The 20948-nt window shown below is 30.9% G+C and overlaps 1 protein-coding gene across 1 annotated transcript; it reads right to left on the bottom strand.

Annotated features, from left to right (window-relative positions):
• Positions 1–1028: 1028 nt before the first annotated feature.
• LOC114195939 (protein SIEVE ELEMENT OCCLUSION B-like) lies at positions 1029–4547 on the bottom strand. Its single transcript, XM_028086390.1, has 7 exons — positions 4268–4547; positions 4014–4112; positions 3175–3623; positions 2973–3082; positions 2729–2871; positions 2158–2637; positions 1029–2019 (listed from the first exon to the last, which is right to left on the bottom strand). Exons 1-7 carry the CDS (start codon positions 4472–4474, stop codon positions 1402–1404), a joined length of 2106 nt encoding a protein of 701 aa, XP_027942191.1. The 5' UTR covers positions 4475–4547; the 3' UTR covers positions 1029–1401.
• Between the last annotated feature and the right edge of the window lie 16401 nt (positions 4548–20948).

The following is a 20948-nucleotide window of genomic DNA, read 5'->3' as shown; positions in this document are numbered from 1 at the left end:
GCAGATAATTTATGATTATGTAAACAACTTTTACGTTATTATTATTGGATTGTAATTAAAGTATTTATATATTTTGTCAAAGGATACTCAAGTTTGAAATTTACTAGATATCTTCAATTGAGTTTTCACTGAAATTGTGTATTATCACCAAAGTAGTATCGTTGTCACCATCATTAATATAGATGATAACTGTTATTCTTACCATGCAACAGATATTTTGAATTAAAAATAATAAAAATGATTTATCATTTTATATTTAATATCATGTTATATTAAAAATACAAAACTTAAGTAAGATGATGAAAATACAATTACTGCACGAAAAATATTAAAAATGTAAACTAAATTGAAAAATGTTGGATAAAACATTACTAGACTAAAAGTTATAGTTATTCGTTAGGACGTAACTTTTTCTGATTAAGAGTATAACAGTCTAAACGCTATGATTCGATCGTGACTCAACTTACTTGGCCTCTCAGAACAATTGACGTCACATATAACAATTTTTCCTCGACAATTGTCTCACTAAGAACTACACTTGGACTGTCACTTAGCCCACCTAACCTCTACTACAGAACAATTATACAATAAAAAAAAGATAAATTTTCATTCTTTTTCAATAGACCTGCAATCAAAATACTGAAATTTAGATTTTAATTATGCCTTATCAAAAAGAAAAAAGTTTTCAGATCATTAATAAATTGATGGTCGTTGAAAGTCAATGGTGGGAGTTGTGTAAATTGTTGGACGTACGTTTTGGGCACTAATATCAAATCCCAAAAAACGAGTCAAGTCTTGTGTGGTTTAATTTAAACGCATTATTCGATTTTTCTTTACTTTTAATCAAACTCATGACTTGGTCCCGATTGGTGTGTTTCACAATGGGGACAAACGCATTGTCCATTTCCTTCTATTTTGAAAAGTTCTTCTCCATTACTCACTCTGTCCCCATTCACCACTCACACCACTCCCATCTTTCTCTGTTCCTTTCTGACGGTGACTTCCACTGTTCTCACATTTGGAACAAATGAAAAAGAGGACCAATCACACATAAACCAAAGAAAAATAAATGTTTACAACTTGCACAAGGCTTTAACAACACTGTCATAACATCAAACTTCTACAACACACTTTATTACCAAGGGGTCTCATCTAGCTACCCAAACAGACGGTGCTTCTGAGGCCTCAAGATCAGCTAGTACACATAAACATTATCTTAACAACAGCAACAACAACAACATCTCATGTCACATGTCACATGTCACTACATATCTCACAAAGGAACAACCTGTGTTATGAAACTAAAAACATTAAACTCTCAAACCAACATTAAACATAGTGAAGCAAAGAAAATGTGTGTAACGATAGTACACTACACTTAACTTGATAATCTGATTACTCTTACTCAACACAGCAACGATACATGAAGTATTTCTCCATTTGGCGTCCACATTCAGCGCACACAACCTTCTGGGGTATGCCACCGGTGCTCCCGGGAAGGATCAAGCGGTTGCAGTGATGTGGGGGTTTGTTTTTGTTGAGGTAATCGTTCATGGCTTGCACCACACCATCTTCCTCGATTCTACCGCTCCACTTTTCGAAGTCCTGCAAGCATATCAGAGCATTGTCACCCTTCGCTCTCGCCATTTCAGTGTTGCCCCTGCAGAAAATCGCCCACCCTCGATCACTGCCGTCGAAGCTCAGCACCGTCATCACTTCGCTCATGATCTCGTCGTTTTCCACCGTCCTTCCATGCTGCAACTTGGAGTACAGCATGCTCTCCAAACGGGTCCAGAAGAACCAGATGGAAGTCACGTTGGGCCAAAAGTAACTGAACTTTCTCGTGGCGAACGTTTTTATCATCTTCTGCATCCGCTCCTTCGCGTTGCTCTTTCCCACGTACGCCATCTCCAGCTGGAACTTCCCAGCTTTTGCCACACTCAATGCTGTTGCTGTGAATTTCTCAATCCACTCCAGGTCTTCACCTCCATACAGACATACCAGTTTTCCCTCTGCCATCTGTAAACACAAACATCAACTGATTTTCAGTTTCACACTTGGTCAGAAATGTTCTGTTTTAGTTTAGATGTATGACTCCTACTTCTTAAGAAAAAACAATTGATTATGAAAATTTTCATGGGCAGAGGATTTTGTTACCCATTCTAAAACTGTAGGATCAATGCCATCAACAAGCAGTTCAAGGCTCCAAATTTCTTGCTTCCACAGTGATTCTTCTTTCTCACTTGTGAAGGGGAAGGCCAAATTGCCCCAAATCCATATCATATGGACTGCATTAGGGGAGGACAATCTGCCCTGTGGATCAAGGGCCACTAGAATAGCTGTCTTTGAGAAATTCCACACTTCTTTGATGTACTTAACCGCTGATGGTTCAATGATGAAAGGATCACAGACACTGTACCATGGCATCAATGACTGCAGATACTCAAACTTCTGTTTGCTCACCTCATTCCAGATCCCTTTGTCCACAACTGGGATCCAAACCATCTCATAGTGTGTGTCACCCCTCGCTCGTGCATCTTTGTACAAATTATCAAGTACCAGGATCTCTTCTTGTGAAAGATCAAGGTCTGATATCAGCAGCAACACATGTTTTCTCCTTAGTACCTCCAGACTAACCTGTTTGTCAACAAATCAATCTTTTTAAACATGGTACCAAATGAGATTTATTTAACATAAGGACTACATGTCACTAAAACAATCAAAGTACCCTTGATTTTGTTGTTCCATCCACAAGTGGAAGGATATCATCCTTTGCATATATCAGTGCTCTGAGAATTTTCATGTTGTCTATATGGACTGTCTCGAAAAGACGTATCAGATTATGGAATGCCTCTATGTGCCTCTTGTCATCTGCACCAGGTTAAGGATATGCATTTGTCAAATATCCTTTAAATTAGTCCAAGGCTAAATGAAATTATTTAACTTGCTGAGTATAATATAACATTACCCACCTATGTATTGGTAGCAAAGAACCAATTGGTTCTTGAGGTGCTCATGAATACTAGTAACTTTGTGAGCAAGACTAGATAACTCCCATGCCTCAGTGGTTGATGAAATGGACCTGCAATTAACAAAATTGGGGTCACTGATATTTCAAAAAAAGAAAATTAATTTGAGGTGGATGATGAAAAGGACCTATATATGCTTGCTTACTCATTTCTTGTGCCTATGAGACTAGCAATCTGAGAGGCACAAGCCACGATACTTCTGATGACCCAATAGGAAGCAATAGGAATGTGAGTACTGGCAACAGACATGGGAGGGGTGTCCTCTGAAATGTATTCAGATGGAAGCTCCTTGAATTCAACGATGCAGGTGGTTACATCCATTGCAGCCTTCACGAGCCTAATGAGTGCTTCAAAATGGGGTTTCAATGACATGAAATTCTCAGCAATATCTGGCAGTTGCTTAAGAAGGGCCACAGACTTGGCAAGAGTATTTTCAGCACTCAACTGAGCAACAAGCCAAAACTCCCCAAAAATAACAGCAAAGGCTGCTAAGGTTAGCACAACTTTCGCATGCCATGCATAGCTAGACATATAACCCAGTAACACCATTGTTGATGAATGTGCATCTCCACCTCCCGAACACTTGCATGATAGCTGCCAATGTATTCAGGAACTGCTCCTTAATTTCATATATCGAGGTGAATTTAGACAGTAAAAGTACAGTGACACGTATGACAGAACCAGAAAAGAAGTTTAGGACGACATGTTTACATATATATGTCTTATCAACTTTACATGTTTCTAATAATCTGGTAATTTTGATTGTTCAAGATCGGATGCAAAATTGAGGTGTAAATAAGAAGGTTGACTGATATATCAATTCACTGTCATAAGAATCAAAGAAAAGTATATTCTATGAAAAATGGGGAAAGGAATAACTTTCTTTTTAATGCAACACATCACTGCATGGTAACACACTCTATCCTTGGTAACAGTGTCAGGTAACTTTTATAAAAGTTAAGAAGATTTTCAGGTGAAAACAACCTCACACGAAATTTTGTTTATGATGTAGGCCAGCGAGTCAAGCATGTCAAATTCAGCCAGAGCAGCAGTCATCTCGAGTGCATCTTGGTCTCTTTTCACCTACCCAAAAACCACATATTATAATAATAATAATAATAATGACAAGAACAAATAGATAAACAAAATGACGAGTTAATTAAACATTTATGATTTATCACATGCATGCAAAGTGGCAGAACGTAAACGTGGTAGTAGCATAAAAGGGTAAGTCTTACTTCATAACCCTCGACAGTGCGAGCAATGAAGCGAACGAGAATTTCATCGACGATTTGTAGAATAGGTTTGACATCAATTTCACGGCCATCTGGGGCATGTGTGGCCTGAACCTGCTTGGTCATGGCACTGTCATCAGAAGTGGAGAACATGCGTCTCTCCTTCCTTTGATGCATCTTTGGAGTAGCTGTTAGTTGGCGACTACTCATGTTGCTGAAATGGGTTGAGATATATGCGAAGACACAGTGGGAAGAAAACAGGTTTTGGCTTGAGTATACGTGGTTGTACTAATAACTTATATATATATATATATATATATATATATATATATATATATATAGGAACATGAAGTGGAATAAAGCTTTGTTGAACATGTACCTTGCTTGCAAGAGGGTATTAAAAAAAGCTAAAGCGATTCATGTGTTCCCTATTCATTAGGATAAGAATACACCTCATTTAATTATCTGTGGTGGCCCCTGCTCACTCATTTACCTTACGTGCTTTATTACACTTAGAATAGAGCTGCACACAAAGCTTATTTAGTTTCCATAATAACGTAATGGCAATGGCATAAACGTTGAGTTAGGTTAAAAAAAGTGAGATCTAGTGCTTTTTGTGACATCAGTGATGCCATGTCACCAGGCTTACCTCACTAATTTGATTATTAAAACCCACTTTTGTGTGTTTTTATCTATTGGAAATAGTATTATAGGACATATCATCCAAGTAACTTTTGCAATAGTAAGATTATATGACATATCCTGTAAGTAACTTTTGTAATAGTGAGTATTATGGGACTTATCATTGAAGTAACTTTTGTAAGAGTATGTCAAAGATTAATGATGTTGTTATTTTGTTTATTATTTTTTTATTAAATTTTATTTTACTGAAAGTTAAATTGAATGAATATAGTCTAATTTACTCAATTCAATTACATTAAAATTTATCGATTAAAATTTAAGTTTCGTCAATGGTTAGTGTTTAAGTTATTTTTATTATTTGACACGTTTTAATTTAAATGTTAGTTTGAAATATTATTTAAAAAATTTAAAAAATTAATGTTATTGTGTTAAAATATTATATTTGTTATTTTTAAAGTTCAAATACTAAAATATATCAAAATTTAGGAGAAATAAATTCTAATTTCTCGTATAAGTTTATAAAAACACATATTTAATCTTATTACTTAAAAACCACTTGTATAGTTTTTTCTACTGAAAATAGTATTGCATGCATATCCAAGTATATAAGAGTTATTTACTAAAAAGGTATAATTTTGATTTAAATTTTATTATATGGACAAATTTTTTAAAAAATACAAAAATAGAAAAACACAACAAGACGATGTTATATTTTAAAAATACAACTTTAAAATGAAATCATGTTTTCAAAACGCATATCATATATTAAAATAGAAACCATGATTCAAACACACGACTTTTACTTTTTTACATAAGTTAAGTATTTTTTTTTCCTAAATTATAACACGCACTACAAGAAAATGCTTCATTAGTAACTAATTTTAGTAACCAAAAGTTGTTAGTTACTATAATTACTAATTTAGATACAAGTTTACAAAGTAAAAAAATTATTGATTACTAAAATAGTTACTATTATGAATAAAAAATTATAATTGGTCACTAAATTGGTTTTTAAAATTAGCTACCATAGTTTTGGCTACCAAAGAAAACTGGTCACTAAAAATTAGCTACCTAAGTTTTGGCTACCAAAATAACTTAGTTACTAAATTACTCTCTAATTAATTAGTGACCAATTATAATTTTTTATTTATATTAGTGACTATTTTAGTAACCAATAAATTTTAATTTTGAAAATTGGTATTTAAATTGATTACTATAGTAACTAACAACTTTTAGTAACTAAAATTGATTACTAATAAAACATTTTCTTGTAGTGACGATTTTGATTTTCATCTCTCAAAATTTAATTCTGTTAGGTTCCTATACTTAAAAGAAATGCATGGATACAGTCTTTTTCGTCCTTTTTCATCCAACACTGTTAACTATTTTTTGACATGACAAAATCTCACTACAAGAAAATGCTTCATTAGTAATAAATTTTTGTGACCAAAAGTTGTTACTTACTCTAGTGACCAATTTAAATACCGATTCACAAAATTAAAAATTATTGGTTACTAAAATAGTCACTATTATAAATAAAAAATATAATTGGTCACTAATTAATTAGAGATCAATTTACTAACTAAGTCATTTTGGTAGCCAAAATCTAGGTAGCTAATTTTTAATGACCAATATCCTTTGGTAGCCAAAACCATGGTAACTAAATTTAAAAACCAATTTAGTGACCAATTATAATGTTTTATTCATAATAGTAACTATTTTAGTAACAAAAAACTTTTTACTTTATAAATTGGTATCTAAATTAGTCATTATAGTAACTAACAACTTTTTGTCATTAAAATTGGTTACTAATGATACATTTTCTTGTAGTATTCCCTATCTGTTAACGTCTTACAAGATCAACATGATTCGTCATTTGTCATGCTAAAAACAATTAACATAGTTAGGTCAAGAGTAATACACCTATACATTTTTTCAATATGGAACTTAACATAATCAAAATTCAAAATAAAAATAAAACCCAAAATTGCGTTATAATTTAAAGACAAAAAAATAGTTCACCTTTTCTATTTTTTTTTTAGCAAAATCGAATGAAGTACAAATGACTTCATTTGTAAGACCCACTTTAATTTTGTCCTAAAATTTAAGGGCATCTCTTAGTCAGTTGGGCCTAAGGCTGGCGCATAGTGCATCCCAAAACCCCTAAACCAGCCTAACCTTCTCATGTTCTGCCCACTTTGCAAAATCAGCCATCTTACTCCTCTTTTCCCCTCAAACAGTGCTTTGCTAGGGCTCGAAGCTCATTCAGATTCAAGTCAGCTCAACCTCATTCTCTGCTCCACCTCTTGAGTATGCTCCTGAAGTTGTTGGGTTCGTTGTCGTAGGTGCCTGTGCTTTCCACTAGCATCTGTCCAGGTGAGGGAAGCTAGGATTTTTCATGCTTTTATAAATAATGTGTCTTTTTTGTTTCTGTTAGGTGCTCTTGATAATTTGATGTGCTTTTGATGGTGTGAAAATAATCGGTGTATTGTTTCTGAATGGATTTTTGGCTTTGCATGCGTGAGAGCAGGTGAGATCTGCTATGCTCGCCTAAGCGAACTGTTTCTCGCCCAAACGAGAAGCTCTCGCATAAGCGAGGAGCTCTCGCCTAAGCGAGAATGGCAGTAACTCGCCCCCTTTTAGTTTCGAGTGCTCGCCTGAGCGAAGGCCTCTCGCTTGAGCGAGATGGGCTAGCTTGAGCGAGAACTCGAAGTACTCTCTGTTTTCAATCTCGTTTAAGCGAAAGTTTTTCGCTTGAGCAAGAGACCCTGTTGCATGAGCGAGAGCTCCTTAGCTTGAGCGAGATTGACAGTTGTTAAATGCTTGTATGCTCCCATGATTGATTTGTTTACTCTTTTAAAGCATGAAATATGATGCCAACGTTTTATACAACGTGCTTGTGTTTTCTTAAATTTTTGTTGTTTGGGATTTTGTGTTTTTACATGTTGAAACCATTAAAAAGCTGTCAGTTTAGCTTAAGTGAGGGATTTTAGCTTAAGCGAGATCAGTCTCGCTTAAGCGAGGATCAGTCTAGCTTAAGCGGGAATTTCTAGCTTAAGTGAGACCAGTCTAGCTTAAGCGAGACCAATCTAGCTTAAGCGAGATCAGTCTAGCTTAAGCGAGAATTGCTGCAGAATTTTAATTCCTTACTTTAACTTGAACTTGTGGATTGATTCAATTACTTTTAAAAGCATGAAGTGGGCGAATGGGTATGAGTAGAATGGTTTATGGTCTGTGATTGATAAGTTTAACATGACCTTGACATGTGACTTGTATGAGATGGTTGGTAATCAAAGTGGCATGCTGTCGGTATGAATTACACTTCTATATTCATGAATTGGGAAGGATGATTTGGAATGGATTCAACATGGAACATGTATGAGGATGGATTATAAAGGTTGGCATGAGATTTATAAGCATGATAAATATTACTATTTGTTTGAATATGTATAGTATGTGGTCAGTACGTAATTCCTTGAAATCTCTAGGTGAGATTTCAGGGTCGTGCTTCGGTGATCGGGACGTAATTCCATGGCCCCTGTTAGTGGGTGTCCATGGTGGTGCCCCATCTATATAATTTGGTAAGGATTCAAGGTAAGGATTGCATCCTAAGACTCTAAGGAGTTAGTTAGTCTCACTTAGAGCGGACTGACTCTTGTGGTGAGAGTAGCAGGAGGCCTGAAACTCATTAAGGGCTAACCATGTGTGGGGGGGATTGATTCATTGTAACACTTGTAACACATAGCTCGGGGGTGACTAGAGGTATCCACCACAAGTGCAAGCATCCACTGAATCCGACCAGGTTATATGTATCCGGATGAGTCGAGTCTAGTCTTAGTATATTGATTGGAAGGTCATAACATGCTTGGATGATGTATGCATATTGAACTGTGAAAGTATATTTGATTGCATGATAAAATCTTTTTGGCTCCAGCTTACCCTTGCTTGTTTGATTACCTTGTATGTTGTTCTTCTACCTTTGCGATGATCATCAATTTATTGATGGGAGCAGATGCGAGAGGTACTCGAGGTCAATAGGGAAGAGATGATTTTGCTGCATAGTCTACCTGGGCTGGACTTCATGTTTTATTTGGGCTTTTCTTTAGGGCTAAGGCTCGTGTATTGTATTACCCCTAAGACTTTATTTCGAATACCAATTATCCCTTACTCCTTTTGGGTTGTAGGCTTGTAGTGAGCTTTAGTATTTTCTTTTAAGTACCTTGGATAACTGTACGCAACTTGACTCTTTATATTATCTGGTGTAAGATTTCATTTAATTATGGTATTATTTAAATGGGATGTTACATCATTCTTCTCAACTTTTTTTTTATTTCATATTGAAAGTTTGTTTTTTTTTATTTCATAGAAATCATAAAATATTATCATATATTTTTTTAAAATATTATTAAAAGTTTTTAATTTTTATTTATTAATCAAAATATTAAAAAAGTATTTCAAAATAAAGAATATTTTCATATTTTTTAAAATAATAATGAGATATATATTTTTAATAAATGTATTTTACATATATAAAAGTGTCTTTATATAAAATTAAAGAAAAAATAATTAAAATTTTTAAAGAGTAAAATAAATTAAAAATTGAAATATTTTTGAATATTTTATGAATAAATTAAAATTAAAAACTTCTAATAATATTTTAAAAATATATGATTTATTATTTAAATTTTTAATTTATTAATTAAAAAATTAAAATACAGAGCATGTTTCATATGAAATAAAAAATAATATAAAAAAATTAAAAGTGATGAAGTCGTTTATACCAAAAAAATAAATAATAAAGAAAAAGTTGTGGGTTTAAAACACTAAATCATGTAAACAGGATTTTCACTTTTTAAGTCGTGTTTTAAACTTACTCCACTTTTGTAAGTTTTAAAAATTTTGTCATTTGAATCAAAATTGCATCATTTTAATAAATAACCCTCCGAGTAATTTTTATTACTTTTGCAATTATAAGTATTACAGGACTTATTCTCGAAGTAACTTTTGTAGTAATAAGTATTACAAGACTTATCATTAAATTGAAGTAACTTTTCTATCTCAGAGATTAATGATGTTGTTATGTTGTTTACTATTTTATTTCCCTATAATTTTTTTTCTGGATGTTATTGTTAAAATAAATAAAAACAAAGTAAATTATTTTTCAAAAATTTATATTTTTTTAAAATTATAACCTTTTTATGTAAATCAATATGGATCATATATATTTTTCAAAATATATTAAAACATAAATTATTTTATTATTTTGATAAATTTAATATGAATAATTATATGATATGAAATTATAATTTATTGATGTGATCAATATAATTAATTTATACAAAATTATTATCTTTGGTGTTCTTTCAAATATCAGAATATTCATTTCGTTTAATTAGAATAATATTATATTGGATTAATGACGTAATCAGTAGTAAGTGTCTAATTATTACATCAAACGCTAATCCGAAGTTATGAGTATAATTGTTGAGAGAAAATAAGAAATTTAATGCAAATGAAATGATTGCATAAATATGGGAAATAAAATGCAAGAATTAATATGTATAACTACCATAATGCAAAAATTATTATTCATTACTAAGAAAGAAAAAGAAAAGAGAGAGTGCTTATTTGGGTTGTGAGAGTGTTTTGTAAACATTATCCATATTTTGACTGCTTCGATTAAAGGTTTTTAAGTAAACATAGTAAGAAATCTCAATAATCTTGCTTGAACATGTATTCTCATTATAAGGTCCACTTTTGCTGTTCTTAATGTTTAAGGACATAGCCTTAACGGTTGGGCTTAAGGCTAGTCCATAGGGTACTCCAAGACCTCTTACAGCCACTTGTTTCCTTCATTCTGCTTACTTTCGCAAGACAGTTCCCTCACTCTCTCTTTTCTCCAACAGAGTTGTGCTAGGGTTTGGGCCAGTTCTTTGCCAAGCTAGCCAAACTCCATTTTTACTCCACGTAAGTTGGTTCTTAACTCATACCTTCTCTTATCTAACTTTATTTTCGTGGTTCCAACTAGGATTCATCTTGGTAACCTCGTTTTCGATCTAGTGTTAGTATTTCCAGCACACGAATATGCTCCTGGAGTGTAGTGCTCATTTGTTGGGTGCCTATGTCTTTTGATAGCCTCTGTTCAGGTAAGGGAAGTTAGGGTTTCATGTTTTTATAATTATTCTGCATGTTGATAGACTATTTCATGTTCTTAAATGCTTGTATGGTGTTGAGTTGGTGTGAATAATGTATGGTGTATGTCTTTGGTTTGAATCTGGTGGTGGCTGCACGCATGAGAGTAGGTGGGTTCTGCTGAACTCGGCCAAGCGAGCTGGGTGGTCGCTCAAAATGAAAAGCTCCCGCTTAAGCGAGGAGCTCCTGCCTGAGCGAGAATAGCAACAACTCACCCCCTCTCTGTTTCAAGGGCTCGCCTAAGCGAAGGCCTCTAGCCTGAGTGAGAGCAATCTCACTTGAGGGAGATGGGCTAGCTTGAGCGAGACCTCGACGTGCTCTCTGTTTGTAGTCTCTTTCTCAGGCGAGAGCTGGTAGCTTGAGTGAGGGGTTCCTCTCGCCTGAGCGAGAGCTTTTCAGCTTGAGCGAGATTGACAGAGTTGGTTGGATACATGTATGTTTTTAATGATTGGATGGTTTGTTGCTTTAAAAAGTTTAAGTATGATGCTTTATATGTTCTATATGATATAATGGTACTGGAATTGATGAGCTTGATATGAATAAAGTCATGAAACATGGTTGGTTGGTTAGTTGGATGTTGGCATGAGATTATTATGCTTGATAAATTTGTGGTTGGTTGGAGTGACATGGTTGTGGTATGAGATTGATGTAATTTCATGAAACTCTTGGTGAGATTTCATGGTGGTGTGGGATGTGATGGACGTAATTCCATGAATCTCTTGGTGAGATTTCATGGTGGCGTTGTAGTGTATATAATTAGGTAAGGATTCAAGTAAGGATTGCATCTTGAAACTCTAAATAGTCAGTTAGTCTCACATAGAGCAGACTGACTCAAGCGGTGAGAGTAGCAGGAAGCTCTAGTCTTTGGTAGGATAATGGCTTTAGATGTTTGAAGGCTAACCTTGTGCATGGTAGGGTGAAACTCATTGGCAATGACTTTACAGAGCAATAAATGCTTGGATGATTGAGTCCTCGAGTCTTGCTTATTGGCTATCACATGCTTGGATGATTGATGTGTACCTGATTTTAAATTGCATGCTTAATTGTATGATAAAGACCTTTTTACTCTAGCTTACCCTCTTGCTTGTGTCTGTCTTCTTGTGTGGTTTTTCCTTTTTGCAATGATCACCAATTCCTTGGTATGAGCAGATACGGGAACCCCTGGTGATCGTAGTGATGAGGGGAATGTTGTAGCTTAGTTGGTCATGGATTGATGTTGGGCTCATGTTTGAAGGACCTTTGTTATATTGTAATCTCTTGCTCGATGAGCAAGCTTGAACATCCGTTGAACCTTTTATATTTTGTTCATGGCATCGTGGTGTGCCTTAGTCTTTCTCTTCGAATATATTTTGGATAACTGTAATGGTTGATACATATACTCCATGGCGTTGCTCTTTTATAATATATTATTTGTGATGTTTCATTTATAGGATTTATTCTCTATTAAATGGGATGTTACTAGGGATGTCAACGGGGCGGGTAGGGTACGGGTAGTAGTTCTCCCGTACTCTACCCGCTGGATAAATATATGCCCCGTACCCGTACTCATATCTCTCGGGTATCCATTATGCGGGTACCCGCCTATTTTTTTCATATTCGCAGGTATCCACGGGTACCTGCGGGTATTTGCAAAATTATTTAAAAAACAAATATTTAATCATAAATTCAAATAAAATAAAATAAAATAAATAAAATGCATCACTGTCATATAGTTTAAATAAAGTTCAAATAAACTTAAGTTGATAGTCCAAATAATTGTAAAAGTAAATATAAATGACGTTCAACCTAATGGAAATTCTTTAATTAGTGCTTTGATCAACAAACTCACTTTCTCCGATTGATTCCTGAAAAATAAAGAAATAATAAACCTCAATTGTCACGTGCCAAATATTCTTATTTAGATTCCATCATTTGACGACAAGCATACCATAAACGTCATTGTCTACATAAGGTTTGATGTATATGCCAAATTTCAAAAAAAGGAAAGAGAAGAATGTCAAGGGGTGTAAGTTTAGCGGGTACGAGTATCCACGGGTACGGATACTATGATACTCGTACCTGCCCGTTAACATGCGGGTATCAAAAATACACGTACCCACGGGTAGCGGGTATCCATTTTTAATATCCGTTTTCTACCCGTTGCGGGTTTTATCTGCGGATACCTGCGGGTACGGATTTTTTTGACATCCCTAGATGTTACACTCATCATGATCGAATCTTAAACATATCTCCATTTAAGAAAATTATTTATAAAAACTTCATCAATCAATAAATATATATATATATATATATATATATATATATTGTGTGGTGTATAAATTAGTATATAAATGAAAGTAAGTTTTTTAAATTTTAATATATTGTATGTGATTAACATCTTTAAAAATTTTATATATTCGCAAAAAATATTTTTACATTCCCAAATTTATTTTTAAGATTCGACTCTGAATGTAAATGTTTACAATTAGTCAAAGAGAGAGAGACAGTAGTTGAATTAAACTTTTGGAGGAATTTTGGTCCATTATGAAGCAAGTTTACAGAATTAGTAAACTATACGTATCTTAGTTCTTTCTATAAATGTTACTATAAAGAAAATGAGTTAGATTGATAAAGCAGAAAACAACCTGTGAAAGAAACAATGTTCGGATTTTTACAACCAAACCAATTATACTGTTCCATTCTTCTCAACTTTTTATTTTTATTTTTTCTTGTCAGTATTTATTTATTTATTTATTATTATTATTATTATTATTATTATTATTATTATTTCATACTTTTATAGGCTTTAAAGTATTGTATGCTTTTTACTAATTTGAAACTACCTTTGTAGAACATGTTCAGAAATTGACAGGGGTATATATGTGCGAAAAAAGAGGAACATTTTTTATGTTTAGGAACTAAGGGCAATATGAAGGTTATGAAAAGAAAACAAAAGCAAAATATGCTTAGAAATCAAATTCGATATAACTTTGTATGGTTTGGTAAAAGATATATTTGTTTTCTTTTAAAGCACAAACAATACAGCTACGAAGAATCTTGTGTATTTTATGCTTTTATAAGCTTACATGAGTAACACACTAGCTATGTATTTTCTATTCTAAAGAACATATTTCCATGTTCTTTGTGTATCAGCAATAAAGGAGTTTACTTTAAATTTAAACACTCTCAAATTAAAAAAAAAATAACGTCTCCAAACTCTAAATTAAATATATTGATTTTCTTAAAAAAAACTATTTTTTGTCATTAATAGTAAATTTAAGAAACTATTTTTAAAAATTAAAAATTAAAAATTTTGTGATCAAGATCGGACTCAGCTTAATGACTAAAAAGGTAGAAAAATTATTAAAAATAAAGACAAGTTAATAGGGTTCTTTATGTGCTGGTGAAGGATGTACTATACCATATTATAATAGGATCACAATTACAAGAAAAAAAAAAGGGAAAGTGCATGTGATGTCTCCATTCATTGAGCACATTTGTAAAACCTGTGTTGGGGTGTGTGTTTAAAAAATTACTTAACTTTGGTTTATACTAGTTTTTCATTAGCAATTTTAATTCCCCTATTTTAAAAAATCTGTAATTATGGTCTTTCAATTTAACATAATTTTTCTTTTTTAATTAATAAAATAATTTGCATGATATATTTTAACTTTGTGTTTGGACGAAACATTTGAACAATTCTAAAAAATAGAAATGTATTGGATTTGAAATTCTTGTATTTGAATTCCCTTTATTTTTTAAATAATTTGTTTGGTTAGAGTTTGAAATATCTCATATTTCAATTTCTTGTTTAGATAAAATAATTGAATTTCTCTTACGAGATAAAATTTTATTTTATCCATGAGTGGGAACTAACTTTTGGCTTCGTTTATAAAGATTTTGTGTAATGTCCCATTTAATTTATAAGCGTAATTAAAGAAACGCTACACATAGATAGTATAACAACGAAGTCCTGGGAGTCTTTAACGTCACCCCTCCAAAACTAGGCACACCACGATGCCAACATGAAACAGTTGAAAGGTCTAACAGATGAAGTAGAGTACTAAGCAGAAAATAATACATGGGCCCTGACCCTAAAGAAAAACCCATCAAGAAAAAGATCCAGTCTACGCGGAGGACTATGCAGCGGAACTATCACCACCCTGTTGCCCGCGAGTGTTCCTCGCATCTGCTCACACCAACAAGTTGATGATCATCGCAAGAGAGAGTACCACACACCAGAACACACAACAACCAAAGTAGGGTAAGCTAGAGCACAAAAGATTTCATCCATCAAATCATATATAATTTCACAATATCATACACTTAATTCAACCAAGCATGTTATGACTTTTCAGGCAATACACTACAACACGACTCGACTCATCCAGATACGTATAGCCTGGTCGGATTAAGCAGATGCTTGCACTTGTGGTGGATACCTCTACTCACCCCCGAGCTATGTGTTACAAATGTTACAATGAATCAATTTTCCTCACCACAAGATTAGCCCTTAATGAATTTCAGGCCTCTTGCTACTCTCACCACAAGAGTCAGTACGCTCTAAGGAGACTAACTGGCTCCTTAGAGTGTCAGGATGCAATCCTTACCTTGAATTCTTACCTAGTTATACAGATGGGGCACCACCGTGGACACCCACTAACAAGGGCCATGAAATTACGTCCCGACCACTGAAGCGCAACCCGGAGGTCTCACCTAGAGACTCCAAGGAATTACACACTGACACGGACCAACAATCATAAATCAACAATCAGAGAACACTAATCATGATTACAATTCCATACCAACCCCTGAAAATAAATCCTCATTTGTATCGCATGTTGAATCCACACCACTAGTCATTACCACCCCATGAGTATAGGGCCTCAAATCATATCAATACCATGTCTCTTTGATTCCAACCCACTCATTCATTTCACATGCCAAGTTCCCACAATATCCATCATTCACCATTCATGAATTACGTCATGCATACATAGCGATCCATTATATATTTCTCATCATAATAATCATACCCAACAAATACCAATCATCCAAAAGAAATCAAGCAACCAAACAGCGTACTGCCTCGCCCAGCCCCTCGCTCAGGCTGAAGGGTCTCGCTTAGGCGAGACGTTCTCGCTCAGGCGAGTCCCCTTCGCCTAGGCGAGGGCTCGAAAAAGGAAACAGGAACCAACACGGGATCTCGCTTAGGTGAGACCTCTCTCACCTGTGCGAGATACTCGCTCGCTCAAAATAATGAGCTGGTCGCTTGGGCGACCTTTCGCGTAATAGGGTTTGGGCGAGTCCTTGTCCATCTCGCCTAGGAGAGACTGGCTCGCTTGGGCGAGATTAGCAGGTCTCGCCATTGTTTTCCTGCAATAGTCACCCACACCAAAACCAGAACAAAGCATTCATCCATTCATAGTTAACATATCATCGCATCAACCACATGAACTCGAAATAACAGCCAACAACATGGAAACCAGTAATATAGTAGTAAGCCAGAGCTTCCCTACCTGGAAAAGGGTTAGTGGAGACCTCAACGGCACTACAACGAGCATTACAACTCTAGGAATGGACTAGAGAGCTGAAAACAGGAGAGGAGACGGGACCAATGGGTGGATTAGTACGAAACCCTAACTGGAAAAGTCAAGGGAGATCAATGGAAACCATACGAGCTAGAAAGAAATACTTACGCGGAGTAAGAGCTGGATTTGAGTTAGCTCGAAGGGGACTTAGGGCAAACCCTAGCAAAGCGTTCTGTGAGGAAAAGGAAAGGTGACGACTGCTGATTCTTCTGCAAGAGTGAAAAGTATGGATTAAGGCAAATTGGAAATGGTTTTATCAATTAGGCCAGCCCTAAGCCCAATTACAAGGGGCAGCCCTTTACTTTAGGGCAGAAAATAATAAAGCAACTTTAATGGGCCTTACATTTTGGATTTGCTCAAAATGATCAAATTATATCCGATTTCGTGTCTACTTTTCTAGTCATTTTAGATGCAATTTTAAAATATTAAATTTTCTGTTATTTAAATCGCATATCTCCATCACTTGTAGTAATTTATCATTCCATGAATGATTGACAGAAAAATCAATTTACTTCAATGAATTTCAAGTTTTTATCTAAAAAAGATAATTTTTATTTTTCCTCTCTTTAAAACAAAAGTTAAATAAAAAAGGTTCCCACCTTTAATATATAAAATTTTAAAATCAAATTTTAAAAAAATATAATCTATTACATATTAAGAAAAAAATATACTAGCAAAATTACTACATTACCATTCTCTTTTATTGACACGTGTCATAAAAATTAGTTTTTTCGTCATTTTAAAACTTTGGTACAAAAGGACACAGGTTCAAATCCTACAAAAGTTAATTTGTTTTTGTTATTTTCATTTATTTATGATTTCAACTATAATATTAGTTATAAATAATATTATTATTTGTAATATTTTTATAAGTATTAGTATTTATATTATTAATAATATTATTATTATAAATATTATTTATTTGATAGTAGTAAAATTATAACAAATATTAGTATTATTATAATAATAACAATAATTGTTATTATTATTATATGCTACTATTATATATTATTACTATTAATATTATTGACATTATTAGTAGTAAAGTTATTACTTTTATTTGTAATATATAATATTATTACTATTATATATTTTTGTTAGTAATTACGTCTCAATTTTTATTAGATTATGATAAATTATTTTTTTGTCTTAAACTTAAAAAAATAGGTATATTGATAAATATATGATTAGTTTAATATTTCACTCAAACATTTCATTATTGAATTATGTCAATCTTTGACAAAAACAAACAAATTAAACATATTTTACTTGATTGATTGTCTAATTCGTTTTATTTAACTCTTAATGTTTCATTTTCTATAACCAAGATTATCAAAACAAAATTCGAAATAAGATGAAAGATGAATTTCTTGAACACAATATGATTATTTACATTAAAAAAGGAATAACTGAATATTTTTATTTTGAATAAATTATTGATGAGTTCAAAAGTTTTTACTATAAATTATTTTGGCTCCTCCAAAATTATTGGTCAAGATCATGTCACGGGTTATTATTATCAACTATAACTAATAATCATTATTACTATCAACTATAAATATTATTATCATTATTATAATTATAATTATTTCTATTATTATATTATTAATATTATTATATTACTATTATTATTATTATTATTATTATTAAGAACTATAATTATTATAATAGTTATTATTATTATTGTTTTTATTATTATTGTTAGATACACATTTTACTTTTACTTACTATGTAGGAATCAAGTTTCAATTAGTTGTTATTTTTTTTTGTTTTGTGGTTCATTTATCTTTTCATTTGAACAATTATTTCAATTTAAAAAAATAGTTACTAAAATTACAAAAATAATAAAATTGAAAAATAATTTTTTTATTACACTATAACTAATAATCATTATTACTATCAACTATAAATATTATTATCATTATTATTAATTATAATTATTTCTATTATTATATTACTATTATTTTTATTATTATTATTATTATTAAGAACTGTAATTATTATAATTGTTATTATTATTATTGTTAGATACATATTTTACTTTTACTTACTACGTAGGAATCAAGTTTCAATTACTTGTCATTTTTATTTTTTTTTGTTCATTTATCTTTTCATTTGAACAATTATTTCAATTTAAAAAAATAGTTACTAAAAGTAGTAAAATAATAAAATTGAAAAATAATTTTTTTCATTATACTATAACTAATAATCATTATTACTATCAACTATAAATATTATTATCATTATTATTAATTATAATTATTTCTATTATTATATTACTATTATTATTTGTCAGTTTTATCATTCTACTAATTTTAGTAACTATTTTTTTTTCAATTAAAAAAATACCAAGATATAAAGATAAAATGAATAACAAAACAAATATAAAGAGCAAGTAATTGAAATATGATCCTGTAGCAAATAGAAGTAAAATATATGTCTAACTATAATAATAATAATAATAATAATAATAATAATAATAATAATAAAAATATCACTATAATACTATCACATAGTGATAAAAGAAAATAATACTAATACTACTACTAATAATAATATTAATATTAATATTAATACAACTACATATATAAAGAGATAAACATCTTTTGTGTCCTTTTTATTTTATCAATTATATCCTCTTAATTATTATATTTTAAATTTAAATAATTATTTATAATAAAAAAATTATTTTTCAATTTTATTATTTTACTAATTTTAGTAACTATTTTTTTAAATTGAAATAATTGTTCAAATGGAAAGATAAAATGAACAACAAAACAAATAGAAATGACAAATAATTGAAACTTGACTCGTACCTAATAAGTAAAAGTAAAATGTGTATCTAACAATAATAACAAAAACAATAATAATAATAATAATAATCAAAACAATAATAGTAATAATAATAACTGTTATAATAATTATAGTTCTTAATAATAATAATAATAGTAATATAATAATAGAAATAATTATAATTAATAATAATGATAATAATATTTATAGTTGATAGTAATAATGATTATTAGTTATAGTATAATGAAAAAAATTATTTTTCAATTTTATTATTTTACTACTTTTAGTAACTATTTTTTTAAATTGAAATAATTGTTCAAATGAAAAGATAAATGAACAACAAAAAAAAAAATAAAAATGACAAGTAATTGAAACTTGATTCCTACGTAGGAAGTAAAAGTAAAATATGTATCTAACAATAATAATAAAAATAATAATAATAATAACTATTATAATAATTATAGTTCTTAATAATAATAATAAAAATAATAGTAATATAATAATATTAGTAATATAATAATAGAAATAATTATAATTAATAATAATGATAATAATATTTATAGTTGATAGTAATAATGATTATTACTTATAGTATAATAAAAAAATTAATTTTGTAATTTCAGTAACTATTTTTTTAAATTGAAATAATTGTTCAAATGAAAAGATAAATGAACAAAAAAACAAATAAAAATAACAACTAATTGAAACTTGATTCCTACATTGTAAGTAAAAGTAAAATGTGTATCTAAGAATAATAATAACTATTATAATAATTATAGTTCTTAATAATAATAATAATAGTAATATAATAATATTAATAATATAATAATAGAAATAATTACAATTATAATAATGATAATAATATTTATAGTTGATAGTAATAATGATTATTAGTTATAGTTGATAATAATAACCCATGACATGATCTTGACCAATAATTTTGGAGGAGCCAAAATAATTTATAGTAAAAACTTTTGAACTCATCAATAATTTATTCAGAATAAAAATTTTCAGTTATTCCTTTCTTAATGTAAATAATCATATTGTGTTCAAGAAATTCATCTTTCATCTTATTCTGAATTTTGTTTTGATAATCTTGGTTATACAAAATGAAACATTAAAAGTTAAATAAAACGAATTAGACAATCAATCAAGTAAAATATGTTTAATTTGTTTGTTTTTGTCAAAGATTGACATAATTCAATAATGAAATGTTGGAGTGAAATATTAAACTAATCATATATTTATCAATATACCTATTTTTTTAAGTTTAAGACAAAAAAATAATTGATCATATTCTAATAAAAATTGAGACGTAATTACTAACAAAAATATATAATAGTAATAATATTATATATTACAAATAAAAGTAATAACTTTACTACTAATAATGTCAATAATATTAATAGTAATAATATATAATAGTAACATATAATAATAATAACAATTATTGTTATTATTATAATAATACTAATATTTGTTATAAT

Source organism: Vigna unguiculata, chromosome 9 (genome assembly GCF_004118075.2).
Source record: "Vigna unguiculata cultivar IT97K-499-35 chromosome 9, ASM411807v1, whole genome shotgun sequence".
NCBI classification, from domain to species: Eukaryota; Viridiplantae; Streptophyta; class Magnoliopsida; order Fabales; family Fabaceae; genus Vigna; species Vigna unguiculata.
The sequence above is the reverse complement of the archived record's forward strand: the minus strand, read 5'-3'. Positions and strand labels throughout refer to the sequence as shown.